This window comes from Agelaius phoeniceus, chromosome 23 (assembly GCF_051311805.1).
Source record: "Agelaius phoeniceus isolate bAgePho1 chromosome 23, bAgePho1.hap1, whole genome shotgun sequence".
NCBI classification, from domain to species: Eukaryota; Metazoa; Chordata; class Aves; order Passeriformes; family Icteridae; genus Agelaius; species Agelaius phoeniceus.
Window position 1 is genome coordinate 6,621,944 of NC_135287.1, and position 14,123 is coordinate 6,636,066.

At 40.9% G+C, this 14,123-nt stretch overlaps 1 protein-coding gene across 1 annotated transcript; it reads right to left on the bottom strand.

Moving 5' to 3' along the window:
- Nucleotides 1–7,840: 7,840 nt before the first annotated feature.
- BTG4 (BTG anti-proliferation factor 4) lies at nucleotides 7,841–11,184 on the bottom strand. Its single transcript, XM_054647559.2, has 4 exons — nucleotides 11,012–11,184; nucleotides 10,045–10,182; nucleotides 8,970–9,165; nucleotides 7,841–8,017 (listed from the first exon to the last, which is right to left on the bottom strand). Exons 1-4 carry the CDS (start codon nucleotides 11,182–11,184, stop codon nucleotides 7,841–7,843), a joined length of 684 nt encoding a protein of 227 aa, XP_054503534.1.
- Nucleotides 11,185–14,123: the final 2,939 nt, after the last annotated feature.

The following is a 14,123-nucleotide window of genomic DNA, read 5'->3' on the forward strand; positions in this document are numbered from 1 at the left end:
TTTGTTAATTTTATTTGGAATTTTTGTGAATTTTATTTTGAATTTTTCTGACTTTTATTTTGATTTTTTCTGACTTTTATTTTGATTTTTTTTGTTAATTTTATTTGGAATTTTTTGTGAATTTTATTTTAATATTTTTATTTTAATATTTTTATAATAATAAATAATTGAATGTTTGTGACATTTATTTTAAATGTCTTCTGAATTTTATTTTGAATTTTGGTGACTTTTAGTTTGAATTTTGTGAATTTTATTTTGAGGTTTTTCAGAATTTTATTTTGAGTTTTTTCGGAATTTCACTTTGAATTTTGTGACTCTTAGTTTGAATTTTATTTTTAATTTTTATTTTAAATTTTAGTTTTCTTTTTATCAACTTTATTGTTAATTTTGTGAACGTTACTTTGGAATTTTGTGACTTTCAGTTTGAATTTCATTTTGAATTTTATTTGGAATTTTCATTTTAATTTTAAATTTTATTTTTATTAACTTTATTTCGAATATTGTGAACTTTATTTCGAATTTTTGTCAACTTTATTTTGAATTTTTCTGAATTTTATTTTGAATTCTGTGGACTTTTATTTTGAATTTTTGTGAATTTTATTTTGAATTTTACGACTTTTATTCAGAGTGTTACGACTTTTATTTTGAATTTTGTGAATTTTAGTTTATTTAATTGTTAGGGTTTTGTTGTTGGTGGTTTTTTTAATTAATTTTAATTTAATTTAATTTAATTTGGGATTTTGCAGCTGCGGTGCCGGGGCCTGGGCTTGGCCCCCAGGGGCCGCCCCAGCCCCGCGTTCCGGAGGCGGCAGCTCCGCTCCAGCCTGGACAGATTTTCCTGCAGAATTCCAGGCGTGTTTGCCATGAGAAAACCTCACCCCTCGCTGCTGCACCGGGCCGGGCACTCCTGCAGTGCTGAGGGGACAGGTCAGGCCACAAAAAAACCCTAAAACCCCCCCAAAAAATGCCTAAAAACCCCAAACGCTCCAAAAACCCCAAAACCATCCAAAAATCCCAAAAAAAAAACCATAAAAAAAATCCTAAAACCTCAACAAAGCCTAAAAACCCAAAAAGATCCTAAAATCCCTAAAAACCCCAAAAAAACAACAACAAAAAATTTCCAAAACCTCAAAAAACAAACAAAGAAATCCTAAAAACCAAAAAAACCCTAAAACCTCTAAAAAACAAAAAAACCCAAAAAACCCCTAAAAATCCTAAACCCCCAAAAACCCCTAAAAACAAAACAAAAAAATCCTAAAAATCAAAAAAATGCTTAAAACCCCCCCAAAAACCCTAAACCCCAAAAACACCCCTAAAAACAAACAAACAAAAAAATCCTAAAAATCCTAAAAATGCCTAAAACCCCTCAAAAAACCCTAAAAACCCCTAAAACCTCAATAAACAAACCAAAAAAACCCCACAAAAAACTGCACAAAATGGACCCCAAATTCAGAGTTCAGGCTGCTGAATTCAGGGAGCGCCAGGAATTTGTGTTCAGAACCAGCCTAAAAACGAATCAAACCTAAATCAAATTAAGGAAATTAATAAAAATGAATTAAATAAATGAATGTAAATTCCGATTTCCAGCCTCTTTGCCCGGGAGAGGGGAGGCCTGGGAGCCTGAGGCACAAATGGATCTGGAGGATTTCAACACCAAAGTTTTCTTTGAGCTGCTGCTGAGGCAGTCCCAGTCCATCACCACCACCCTGGGCCGCTTCAAAGAAGAGGTAAAAATTCTTCTTTTTAATCCTAATTCCATGATTCGTTAAAAATTCGTTTTTTCTGCTGCTGCTTTTCACGTAGAAAAGCCTAAAATTGAGTATTTTTGTCCTATTCCTGTTGTTTCATCCAGCCTTGGTTATGAGGGAGAATCTTTACTTCAGCTTTCAGCTCTTTAAGTAAATCTGTCCTCATTTCATTAAATATTTTCTGAAAGTGGGAAGAGGAGTTTTAAGTTAAGAAGAGGAGTTTTGAGATAAAACACTTTGATTTTCTTTGAAATTTTTCTTTTGGTGCTGAACTGACAATTTATGGAAAGTGACTTCAGCTTCCAGCTTCAGCTTTTTATCAGCAAAATGAAAAAAAATTGGATTTTCTGCACTGGAGAGCTGCAGGTTAAGCTGAGGAGAGATGAAGAAATGATTAGATTAGTGGGTTATTTAAATTTTATAGTATTTTTTTTTTTATTTTATAGTAAATATTTTAATTTTGCTGCTGAAATCAATAGGAGAAGATTTCACAGCCCAAATCTGAGTCCACCTGTGGCACTGTGGGAACTCCAGGTGAGGTTTTAAAGACAGCAGAGGGAGCTGGATCACAGCGAGCATTTATAAATAAATAATCTTATGATAAAAAATTAGAAAAAATTAATTAAATAATAAATAATGTGGAAAAATCATCGTTCCCCAAGCTGTCATCAATGTGCTTACACCAAAAATTGTCCCCAGTTTGGGGTTCAGTTCACCAGTTCCAAATTATCCTTCACTCCTAAAATGAGCTTTTTTATTTTATTTATTTATTAATTTTTATTTCTTTTGTTTTTATTTCGTACCTCAGGTGAAAGTTGTGTACCTCAAGGTAATGAGTGAAATCTCCTTGCTGAAAAACCTTTGGCTGAAGGCTCTGAGCATCCCAGCAAAGGGAGAGGAAGAGGAGGAGGAGAGCACAGAGGCAAAAGAGCAGGTAGAGCTCATCTCAGCAGTAGTTATGGATGGAATAAATGAAATTTATACATGGAATAACAAATTGGATTTATACATGGCAAGGCGAATTGAATTTATACATGAAATAACAAAAAAAATTGAATTTATACATGGAAAGGTGAATTGAATTTATACATGAAATAACAAATTGAATTTACACATGGAACAGTAAATTGCATTTACATATGGAATAAATTTAATTCATACATAGAATGGAGAATTGAATTTATAAATGGAAAGGTGAATTAAATTTATACATGAAATGGAGAATTGAATTTATAAATGGAATAACAAATTGAATTTACACATGGAATGGTGATTTGCAATTATACATGGAATAACAAGTTGAATTTACACATGGAAAGGTGAATTAAATTTATACATGGAATAACAAAAAAAAAATTGAATTTATACATGGAATAACAAGTTGAATTTGTACATGGAGCAGTAAACTGAATTTAGACACAGAATAACAAATTGAATTTACACATGGAATGGTGAATTGAATTTATACATGAAATAACAAAAAACCCTGAATTTATATAGGGACTAACAAGTTGAATTTATACATGGAATGGTGAATTGAATTTATACATGGAATAACAAACTGAATTTATACATGGAATGGCAAATTAAATTAATACATGAAATAACAAAAACCCCTGAATTTATACATGGAACGGTGAATTAAATTTATACATGGAATAAATTGCATTCTGTTCCAGAAATTCTAGACACAGCCACGTAAAATGTCACTTTTAGTGCAGCAGATATTTAATATTTTATAAGCTGCAAAACAATTTGTCCATAAACAAGAGGCGACACCCAAAAACTGCAAGGGATCAGAGCAAAATACCAAAAAATTGACACGAGAGAGGCGTTAAACATGGGGCAATATTCAGATGATATTTGCAACATTTCTATCAACTTGGAGGGTGTGAAAACATCTGAGAGTTTGGGGGAATAATCATTGGGAGAGGCCTGGAAATCGCTGCAGGATTTGGTGGGTTTGGGACAAATCCATCATTAAAGTCTTACAGGAGCAGGCAGGGCAGGCCAGGGGGTTTGATTTCCCAATTTTGTGGTTTGGATGGATATCAAAGAGCCCCTGTGCTGTTCCAGGTGCCCCTGCCTGGGTGCCCACGGGGATTTGGGAACCCCCAGAGCCCCAGGGGGTTCAGTGACATCCCAAAGGATCCCCAGGAATTCATCCCCCAAAAACTGATCCCGCTGCTCCAGGGCCTGCTCCAGATGCTGCAGGAAAGCAGAAAATGCAATTTATCACCTGAGAGCCCAGGTAAGAGAGGAGAGGAAAGCACTGCCACTCCCCCTTATTTTACACTTACATCATTTCAGCTTAAAATCCACAAGATTCTCCTACAAATCAAATTTTGGTCCCATTTTGTTGAGGATCTCCTTGGGCTTAATGAGCAAATAAAACTGGGGGAAATTCAGCCCAGGGTGGGATGAGCTCACAGCACCTCCTCTGCAGGGTAAATAAAAACTGAAAATAAATACTGAAATAATAAATAAATTACCTCCTCTGCAGGGTAAATAAAACCTGAAAATAAATACTGAAATAATAAATACTGAAATAATAAATAAATTACCTCCTCTGCAGGGTAAATCAAAGCTGAAAATAAATACTGAAATAATAAATAAATTACCTCCTCTGCAGGGCAAATCAAAACTGAAAACAAATACTGAAATAATAAATAAATTACCTCCTCTGCCCGGTAAATAAAAACTGAAATAATAAATAAATTACCTCCTCTGCAGGGTAAATCAGAACTGAAAATAAATACTGAAATAAGAAATAAATTACCTCCTCTGCAGGGTAAATAAAACCTGAAAATAAATACTGAAATAAGAAATAAATTCCCTCCTCTGCAGGGTAAATCAAAACTGAAAATAAATAAATAAATACCGAAATAATAAATAAAATAAAATAAATAAAAACTGAAATCATTCTGACTTTTCTTTCTTTTTCACCTTGCCTACAAAAGTGCCCCTGCCAGAAACATTTACTCCAAAGCCACAGTGAGGAAGGGATTGTTAAAAACCAACATTTCTGGGTTCCTTTGCACAGGGGGTGGAATTCAGGGCCAAATCCCCTCCTTGCTGCAGGAGGTGGATGAGGAGCTCATTCAGCAGCAGCAGCAGGGCTGGGACACAGCCAAAGGCTGTAGAAATGTCAATTTTACCTCTTTTTCTCCTCCTAAACCAGCCAGAATTGGGCGTGATTGGGAGATTTCTGCTCCATCCTTGATTAAAATCACATTTTGCTGCATAAACACCTCATTTATTCTCCCCACATCACCTAATCGTCTAATGCCACTTTTCCACACCTTGGTTATGATGAGTTTCTCTAAGAAAAGTAAAATTTTAGACATTTCCTTTGTTATCTTTACAATAATCCCCAGTGCATCAACAGGGATTCAATGTGCTTTGAAAAAGATTAAAATAAAGATGAGAAATGGTCATTAACATAAATAAAATAGATGCTCAATGAAATAAAAGCGTTTTATCCACTCATATTGCAGTGGACCAAAAAAAGGCAAGTTTTTTCACAAGAATTAATGAATCTAATTAAATTCAGTAATCTAAAATTCTACTGTTTTTGCAGCAGAATCACACAGCAAGTGGCTGATGAAGAAAAACCAGAATTTCCTTCACCTCCTGAGCAGTGGAAGGCACAGCCTTGCACAGAAGGCACAGTGAGCAGAATTTCCTATTATTTACTATTTCATCTTATTATTTCACTACCTCATACAGTGAAATTTGCCTTTCTGGCTTGTTCCTGAGAAGATGAAATTTTAATATTGCCATTCCTCCTCTCTCAATTTCAACTTTTCCCTGGTTTTTCTTTTAGCCCTGCAGAGGAAACTGTCACTTCCTTGTCCCCTTCAGAGCTGGAGGATAAAGTGGATGCACTGACTGAGGAGCTGCTGCAGATTGCAGAGGATGAGGAGCAGTTTTTAAACAGCAAAGGCAACGAAGATTTGCTCTCTTACTACCTTGAAATAACCAGCCTGGAGAAGGAGAGCTTGGTGAAACAAATAAATGCTTTAGAAGAGCAAATTGCCCAGGGCAGGAAGTTGTGATGCTCAAAACTCCCTGGTTTGGTTCCTGCTCTGTGAGAACAGAGGTGAGGGATGTGGGACCCCAGGCAGCTCCTCAAAATGCAGTTTATTACAAAATACAGTTTATTACAAAATACAGTTTATTACAAAATACAGCTCATTGTACCCAAGGTGTCACAGCAGTCCAGGGTGACAGAGCTGTGCCCACAGCTGTCAGCTCCAGCTGCAGGCAGGCCTGGAGCCCTTTGGTTTTAGTTACAAATGCATTCTATCCTTTTCTTTTGGTCACAATGCATTCTATCCTTTTCTTTTGGTCACAATGCATTCTATACTTTTCTTTGCTGAGCATCTTCATGCAGTAGAACCAATCTATACCTTCACTTTTATCTCCAGCCTATCATAACTCCTGTAATTTCCATATTCATGTTACTGTTCTCCAATCACTCAAAGTCAGTACATTACAGTTGAAGCTCCAAGTTGGTTTTCAGTTTTCTTGCAGTAGAAAATTCTTTTTTTTTTACTTGCCACATTTGCTGCCTTGTTTGCCTGTGCTGTCTTCTTGCTTGGTAAAAACATCTTCTTGTTTGGGGTGGGTTTATCCTTTGCTCCAAGCCATACAAACCCCTTCTAACTCACACACCCTTTGCCTCCTTGGTTATCCACTAAGACTGGCTCAGCAATTCTTTTCTTCTAGATCAAAACTTGCTTTTATTTCTATTCCTTCTTCAGATTCTACATTCAAAAAAATCTTTCTGCCAAGCACACAAATCTGTGAGACTTTGTTGAACTTTCATCCTTCCCAACACTGCTCCCCTACAACCCAGAGGAAATCTCTATTTCTGCCTGAATTCCAGTGTGTCCAACCCAAAGGAAATCTCTATTTCTGCCTGAATTCCAGTGTGTCCAACCCAGAGGAAATCTCTATTTCTGCCTGAATTCCAGTGTGTTTCTGCTCTCCATCCCAAAGGCTCAGTAAATCAGGAGGGAGAGCAGTGCAGGGTTTGAAGTGACGAGATTTTGGCCAGAGGAAATGACATTTCTGGCCACATCCAAGTGCTGAGAAGAAATATTGCTGCAAAAGCCCCGACTCAGAGCTTCCAGGAACAGGAGCAGGAAAGAGAACCACTCAATTCCTAGTGTGAAAATAAATGATCCTTTAAACTAATGCATCACTCCACGAGGTGTTCTGAGGCCTCTGCAGCTGAGAGCTGCAGTTTTCTGATTTTATGACGCAGCAAAAGCTGCAGATGCAGTTACTTGGGTTAATTATAGCTGTTTAATTACACTTCAAGCGCAAGAAATATTCTTTTCACCACTGAAGCAGCTTCTGAAGTTGCCTTATTCAGCTCTGTGGTGCCACCCACCCAGGAATGCCCTGTCCAGGACCATTCCTGCTCTTCAGCCTGGGGAATCAGTCTGTCCTCCCAAGTTCCAGAGCCAAACCCCAAAACATGAAATATTCAATATTTCCCAATATCAGCTCAGCCTCCAGTGTAGATAAAAAGCAAGCGAGGGAAGAGCAAAGTCACTCAAAACTCTTCTTTCCCCCCATCAATACAAAACTCATGGGGCCACAGCAGAATTTAAATCTTTTTTGTGAGTCATTAAATGCCCCAGACATTTCTGCTGGTGATATTTAGGTCTTGGCTCCTGACACCTCTGCCAGAAGGAAGCAAAGTGTTTTTCAGAGCAGCTTGGGGGTGTTTTTAATCTCCCTTCACCTGCTGGTGTTTCCACCAAAAAGCTCCTGAACACCCTTCAAGGCACCACCAGCAGCTGGCTTGGATAAAAAAACATCAGCAGATTTATTGATTTATGCATTTCCTTTTTAACTCACAAGCAGAGTCTCACATTACATCTTCAATCTTATGTTAACATCAATTAAAAACATTTAAAATCCTGGAGAAAAAAAAAAATAAAATCCCCCAAAATATTCATAAATACAGAGTCAGAGACAGGGATCAGACAGGAAGTGCTGTTTTTATGAGGTTTTGCAGTGCCAGCCTTCACCCCCTCACAAAATCAGGGCTCCAAAGTCCCAGAGGAGCCCTGGCTCTACCTCTTGGTGTTGATCCAGTGGTACCTGTCCACGCGTGGGCCAGCGAAGGTGGCACTGGGTCTGTAGGTCCTGTGGCCCCTGTGCTGGCCAAGGTGGGAGCCCTCAGCCAGGTGGGGCTTCCTGTGCAGGTGCTGCCACCAGGGCTGGGGGGGAGCCTTGCAGAAGTCACCAAACTGAGCGGCAGAAATGGGGAAAAACGAGGTTAAAGTGTGCTGGGCAAGGAGGGGGAGCAGTCAGGCCACCCTCCAATCCTTCCTGAGCAGGCTGGGCCACCCCTGCTGCCTCCTCCCAAAGCTCATCCCACCCACAGCACCACTGAGGCTGGGAAAGCTTTCCAAGGACGAGCCCAGCTGTGCCCTAAGCTGTGTCCCCAAGTGCCACATCCTTGAAACCCCCTCCAGGTGACACCACCAGGGCTGGTCAGCGCCCCATGGAACAAATCAGTTCTTCAAACAGTTCATACACAGCTCATCCCAAAAGCTCATCCCACCCACAGCACCACTGAGGCTGGGAGAACAGTCCAAGGACGAGCCCAGCTGTGCCCAAGTGCCACAACTCTCAAACCCCCCAGTGACTCCATCAGGCCTGGTCAGCACCCCAAGGAACAAATCAGTTCTTCAAACAGTTCATGCACTGCTCATCCCACCCACAGCACCACTGAGGCTGGGAGAACAGTCCAAGGACAAGCCCAGCTGTGCCCTAAGCTGTGTCCCCACGTGCTACAGCTTTTAAACCACTCGAGGGATGGTGACACCATCAGGGCTGGTCACCACCCCATGGAACAATTCCATTCCTCAAACAATTCATACACTGCTGGCAAAACACATGGAGTGGGATAAGGAGAATTAGTAAGAAATAGGGCCACAGTTCCTAAACTTGGTTTCACAAAGCATGGACACATTTGACATTTCAAACCAACTTTTACAGGACAGTGACACCACGTGCCAAGGCTGGAAAAGCCTTTGAGGACAGAAATCAACCCTGAACCTCCCCTGGAGCAGCTCAGGGCCGTTTCCTCCCATCCTGTCCCTGGGAGAGGGGCCTGACCCCACCTGCCAGCAGCTCTTTGGAGGGACTTTAGGGTGGGATTGTAGGGTGAGGAGCTCCCCCAGAGCCCCGGCTGACCTGGTAGATGCTGTTGGGGTTGCTGACGGTGGGGATGGCTCTGGGCTCCCTGCTGAAGCTCTCCTCGTCCGAGGAGCTGCTGGAGTGATAGTCCAGGGCTGCCCTGCCCACGGCCAGGCTGATCTGCTGCGGCAGCTCGGGGCTCTCGTCCCCACCAAAGTGCGCCACGGTGAAGGGCCGGCTCCTCTCCCCGTACCTGCAAGGGCGCACCCGAGCGCTGCTGGCACTGACAGAGCCTCTGAACAACACCCTGGCCAGGACTTCTCTGCTGAGAGGCCTCAGAGAAAACATAATAATTGTCTGATTTGCTTCTCCTGTGCTTTGCTGCTTTGGAATGGGTTTGGAGCTTGTTTACCCACAGGTGATTGTTTTATTAGTTTTTACTGTGAGTTGTTTTCACTCAATGGCCAATCAGGGCCAAGCTGTGCTGGGACTCTGGAAAGAGTCAGGAGTTTCCATTATTATCTTTTTAGCCTTCTGTAAGTATCCTTTCTGTGTTCTTTAGTATAGTTTAGTATTTAATTTAATATACAACATGTATAATTTAATATACAACATTTATATCTATTTTCATATACTATATATTATATAGTATAGATATTTATATATTATATAGAATACATATTATATAATGCATACAATATATGTAATAGCTATTAAATACATATTATGTACACATATATGTATATATATTATATACACATATGTATACATATTATGTATAATATAATTTAATAAATATATAGTATATATTTAATAAATATATAATTTAATATAATATAGTATACTGTACTGCATATTATATAATTTATGTATTTTTATATTATTATAAATATATAATAATGTGTTATAGTATACTATAATATAGTATAGTGTACAGCATATAGCATGTTATACTATAATATAGTATATATTATATATATTTTTATATATAATATTAAATTATAACTACATATATTAAAGTATAGCATACTATAAATTAATTTCATATAGTATACTATATTATAGTACAATAGAGTATTATAAAATAACAAATTACCCTTCTGAGAACACGGAGGCACGCCCCGGAGCTCACCTGCAGCACACCTGGAAGGGATCCACCCACAGCGTCATCTCCTTGGGCAGCCCCAGCAGCTCGAAGTCCACGTCGCTCTGCACGCACGCCTGCTCCAGCAGGGGCTCCCGAGCCCGGTGCCTGTTGATCCTGATGCACCTGGGGACAGCAGGGATGTCACTGGGGATGGCACTGGGGATGTCACCGGGGGTGTCACCGCAGCCCTGTGGGGTCTGACCCTGCAGAGCGCACCCAAAATCTCAATTTATGGTCCCAGCACTTTTAACTTGTTGATGCAGGCTCTCACTTGGAGCCCCAAACAGAAATTCAGCCTCACGAACTGATTTTAGTTCTCATCAATGAGCCGAGTCCCTGCTTTGAGTGTTTGAAACAAAACCGTCCCACAAGTCACTGTAAGAGCACCTGAATTCTGCATCCTGGGAGTCAGGGGCTACTTGAGGTGCAAATCTTAAGATAAGTGTCCCAGTTCTCTAATCCCACAACTAGAGGTAAAACAACCATTTCCACCTCAGTTTTGTAATCCCACATTCACAGGTAAAAAAAAACCCCAGTATTTCCACCTCAGATTCGTAATCCCACATTCACAGGTAAAAAAAAAAAACCAGTATTTCCACCTCAGATTCGTAATCCCACATTCACAGGTAAAAAAAACCCCCAGTATTTCCACCTCAGATTCGTAATCCCACATTCACAGGTAAAAAAAAACCAAAAAACAAAACCATTTCCACCTCAGTTTTCTAATCCCACGTTTACAGGTTAAAAAAAAAAAAAGGATTTCCACCTCAGTTTTCCACCTCTAATCCCACGTTTACAGGTTAAAAAAAAACCAAAGTAATTTTCACCAATTAATAGTTCTTCCTTCAGGTTTTAGGGTATCTTGGTGGTTCCCTCTGCATTATTTATTTCACTTTAAGGCCTCTTGGAGGCCAACCTGAGGCTCCACGTTCTGCTCCTGGGCCTCTCTCACCTGAAGGCCTGGCCTCGGGAGGGGTTGTCCAGGTACCAGTGATTTTTGTACTTTTCAAACATCAGCGTGGTCAGCTTGGCTGCAAACTTCTCCATTTTGTGCTTGCTCAGCCTGTCCTCCCTCCTCACCAGCTTGGTGATGAAGAAAACCGTGGCAGCAATTTCATCTTTCATCTTAAATTGGAGCACAGGAGGTGCTGGAGCAGAGCTGGAACAGCACAGCAGAGATTTAATAACGTTAAAGCACTATCAGCTTCCAAGAACTGATGCTGCAAAATCCACACAAGCCAGGATAGAAAAGCCTGACTGCCAAACAGCATTTTAAATTTAGTTTGGGATATTAAAATCACTCTAATGCATTACTAGAAAGTACCTGCACTAAGCAAGTTAAGAGAGAATTAAAAAAAAAAAGAGTTTAAAAGATAATAGTTCTTATTTGTCACATATATTAGAAGCAGCAGATCTTATAAAAAGAGAGCTTTTTATGTAAAAAAAGACCAAAAATATCACCTCTTCACAGCAGAGAAAAACTGATGCTGCAAAATCCACACAAGCCAGGATAGAAAAAGCCTGGGTAAGCCTGACTGCCAAGCAGCATTTTAAATTTAGTTTGGGATATTAAAACCAGTCTAATGCATTACTAGAAGGTACCTGCACTAAGCAAGTTAAACTCTTTTGTTATATTTTTTCTTAAGATATAATAATCCTTATTTGTCACATATACTACAAGCAACAGACCTTACAAAAAGAGAGCTTTTTATGTAAAAAACACCAAAAATATCACCTTTTCACAGCAGAGACAGTAACAACTTGAGATAAATTTCACAAACAGCTTAAAGAGGCACCAAAAAAAGCAGATAAAAAACCCCCAAGGCTCTGGAGCAACCCCAATACCCAAAGGCTCCCTCCCCCTTTCCCTGGCAGGGCTGGCTCAGGTTTTTATGGAACAGGAATCATGTGGGGCTGAGGGTTGTAAGAATCTTCAGGTGTGCAGGAGCTGCAGGTGTTGGATTCATTAACAACCTGTTCCAAAGGCATTCCCAATCTCCTTGGCTTCATTCCCACCTCAGCTCCTTCTCCGAGCTGGCAACATTGGTGTCCAGGGAAATGTCAAAGAGCAAGATCTGCCACTTTAAAATGATGGGTGGTGCACATAATTATAATTTTTTAAGTTCTTCTCAGTACATTTAATCCACTCTGGGTTTCCTAGACAATCCCAGACTCACAGACTGGGAATCCTCTAGGGATGATTTTGTCTTTCTGGCAAAGTCTGGGTATTAAGTCTGATTTCTTTGATTTCTCATCATTTTTCCTCAATATCAGATTGTAACCTAATAAAAGCCATGACCTCTTCCTCTCACCTTTGATTTCCTTTTATTTTTGAGCTACCCAAGCTAAAGCAGCAGCAGCAGCCATGGTGGGGAGTGCAGAATTTCCTCATCACTCCTCACCCTGCCACATTTCAGCCCCAGGAATTCCTGAACCAAAACTGGCACAGCCATTAAGGAGCAGCCAACAAACTCTGCTCCCACTCCTCCCCAGCTGCATCCAAACAGGAATTCTTCTCATCCCAGCAGATTTAGCAAAACCCAGCATGGGCAGCCAAGTGCTCTGACCGAGAGGAGGCAGGAGATAAACGAGGAGATTTTTGTGCCTTTTAGAACATGATGCTCTTTTAATTCTTATTAGAACAGGGGGGAAAAAAGCCAAACCACCGAAAACCAGTGCCTGGATATCCATGGGACTGATCCAGAGCTGCTGGAACCACAGAAATGTGTCCAAAGGCTTGAGTGGGACTGAAATGGGGCCCCAGCTGGGCAGGAGCATTCTCAGCCAGATTAAATGAGCTGTCCCTGGGTCAGCAGGCAAGCCCAGGCTTGAGCCAGGCAGGGCCAGACCCAGGGACAGTTTCTGTAGTAACTGCAGCCCAAACCAAGAGCAAACACAGCTCCCCCAAGCACACTCTGGCAGGAGCCACCCCTCCAGGACTTTTTTTTTTTTTTTTTTGCAGTTTTCCTGCTTTAAATGAATAAAATGGAAATAAAGAAGCCAAGTGCAGTCTCCCCTCTGCAAGGCATTTGGGTTTTGTGGGTGATGGATGGCAGGCAGTTCCTCCAGGTAAGCAGCTGCAGTTTGTAGATATTGATATAAAAATCAAGAAGGCTGAGTGATTCCCATAGGGAAAAACATCTTTGGTGACAATTTCCTGAGGGAAAAGCAGCTTGCATTTGTTTGGTCACTGTCCTGGTCACATCCAGAAGCACCAATTCCATGGACCACTAAATCAGAGGGAGAAGAAACTTCCTGCCTGGAGGTTACAAATTTATACTCCTGTACTTAAGCCATGCAGTCTCTGTAAAAAGAATTATTGTGGACTGGAGTGAACCAGGAGCTGATTCTGATCACCACCACGAAAATTGTAAGGGTTTGAGTACTCCATATTGCTGGAATTTGATTTAAGATTTAGTGATTTAAGTAATAAAATAAACCTGAAACCCCCACTGGTGTTGACCAAGATGTTCTAAAATTAAACAACAAAGAAAAGACTGCAAATCTCCCTGGGTTTATTTCATGGAGTCTAAGAGCTGTTGCCAAAACTCTTTAAATTTTCTGGGTTTGCTTCCTCTGTGTGCCATGATTTTCAGAGCTGGACAGACCCAAGAGATCCAATGGCTGGGCAGAGCCCAAACACCAGGGCAGAGGTGCAGGAGGTGGCACAGCACGGGACACTCACCCCTCTGAGCCCTGCTGGGATTCCTGGTGGGAATTACACCAGGCTGGAGCCCCAGGGCCACCAGCTGGGGCTGCCACCAGGGCTCTCCCTCCCCTGGGGCCATTTGGGTGGAAATTCCCAGCTCTGGGTGTGTTGCCCGTGTTGGCTTTGCCCATGGAAACCTCTCTTGCAACAAAGCTCCCACGGCTGGGGCCACCTGCGCTGTCCCCAGGTCCCTCTGGCGGGGTGGCCATGGTGACAGGAGTACACAAAGCTCCCAGGCAGGGCTGGCCTGGGGACACTCGGGGCCAGGAGCCCCAGGGGAAAGGATGGGAACATCCCAGGAGAAAAGATGGGAACATCCCCAGGGAAAAGATGGGGGCAACCCAGGAGAAAAGAT

Coding starts and splice junctions, on each gene's coding strand:
- BTG4 (XM_054647559.2), bottom strand. CDS start 11,184: ATGAAAGATGAAATTGCTGCCACGGTTTTCTTCATCACCAAGCTGGTG. Junction 10,183..11,011: donor TCCCGAGGCCAGGCCTTCAG/GTGAGAGAGGCC, acceptor TGCTGTCCCCAG/GTGCATCAGGATCAACAGGC. Junction 9,166..10,044: donor CCCTTCCAGGTGTGCTGCAG/GTGAGCTCCGGG, acceptor GCGCCCTTGCAG/GTACGGGGAGAGGAGCCGGC.